We start from the raw sequence: 393 nt of genomic DNA, 5'->3' as shown, positions 1-393 counted from the left end.
AGCACAAACAGTAAAGCAGCAGATGTTAAATTGTGGTTCTGCTCCTCTACTGTTCTTCAGCGGGACAGTCTGACTTTTTGATGTTTTTCTCTGAAGTCTGGGAGCCCAGAGACACTTTACATGTGTAAACCTTCTCCATGTTCCAGTCTGATGACTGGATGGCCAGATAGCTGCTGATTTGGAAAGTCTGGTCTGGTTTCTGAACAGCGGTGCTGGTAGAGATCCCACTGCTCACTGGACTCCCAGCAGCCAACCAGGTGATTTCTGCAAAAGGTACAGACTGACTGGACAGACAGACCAGAGACGCTTTGTTGGACTGGAGCTCAGCGCTGGACGGAGGGAAGACGGTCAGGACAGGAGGTGGGAGGCTGGAGCCTGAAAATACACAAAGTA

At 50.1% G+C, this 393-nt stretch overlaps 1 gene segment (V, D, J or C); it reads right to left on the bottom strand.

Annotated features, from left to right (window-relative positions):
• Positions 1 to 6: 6 nt before the first annotated feature.
• On the bottom strand, positions 7 to 385 carry LOC121940767 (the record flags this gene model as incomplete). The annotated part of the segment is given in 1 exon segment: positions 7 to 385. A coding segment is annotated over 1 exon segment (339 nt), but the record flags the coding sequence as incomplete, so codon positions are not given.
• Positions 386 to 393: the final 8 nt, after the last annotated feature.

The sequence above is a fragment of the Plectropomus leopardus genome, unplaced genomic scaffold (assembly GCF_008729295.1).
Source record: "Plectropomus leopardus isolate mb unplaced genomic scaffold, YSFRI_Pleo_2.0 unplaced_scaffold93878, whole genome shotgun sequence".
NCBI lineage: Eukaryota > Metazoa > Chordata > Actinopteri > Perciformes > Serranidae > Plectropomus > Plectropomus leopardus.
The sequence above is the reverse complement of the archived record's forward strand: the minus strand, read 5'-3'. Positions and strand labels throughout refer to the sequence as shown.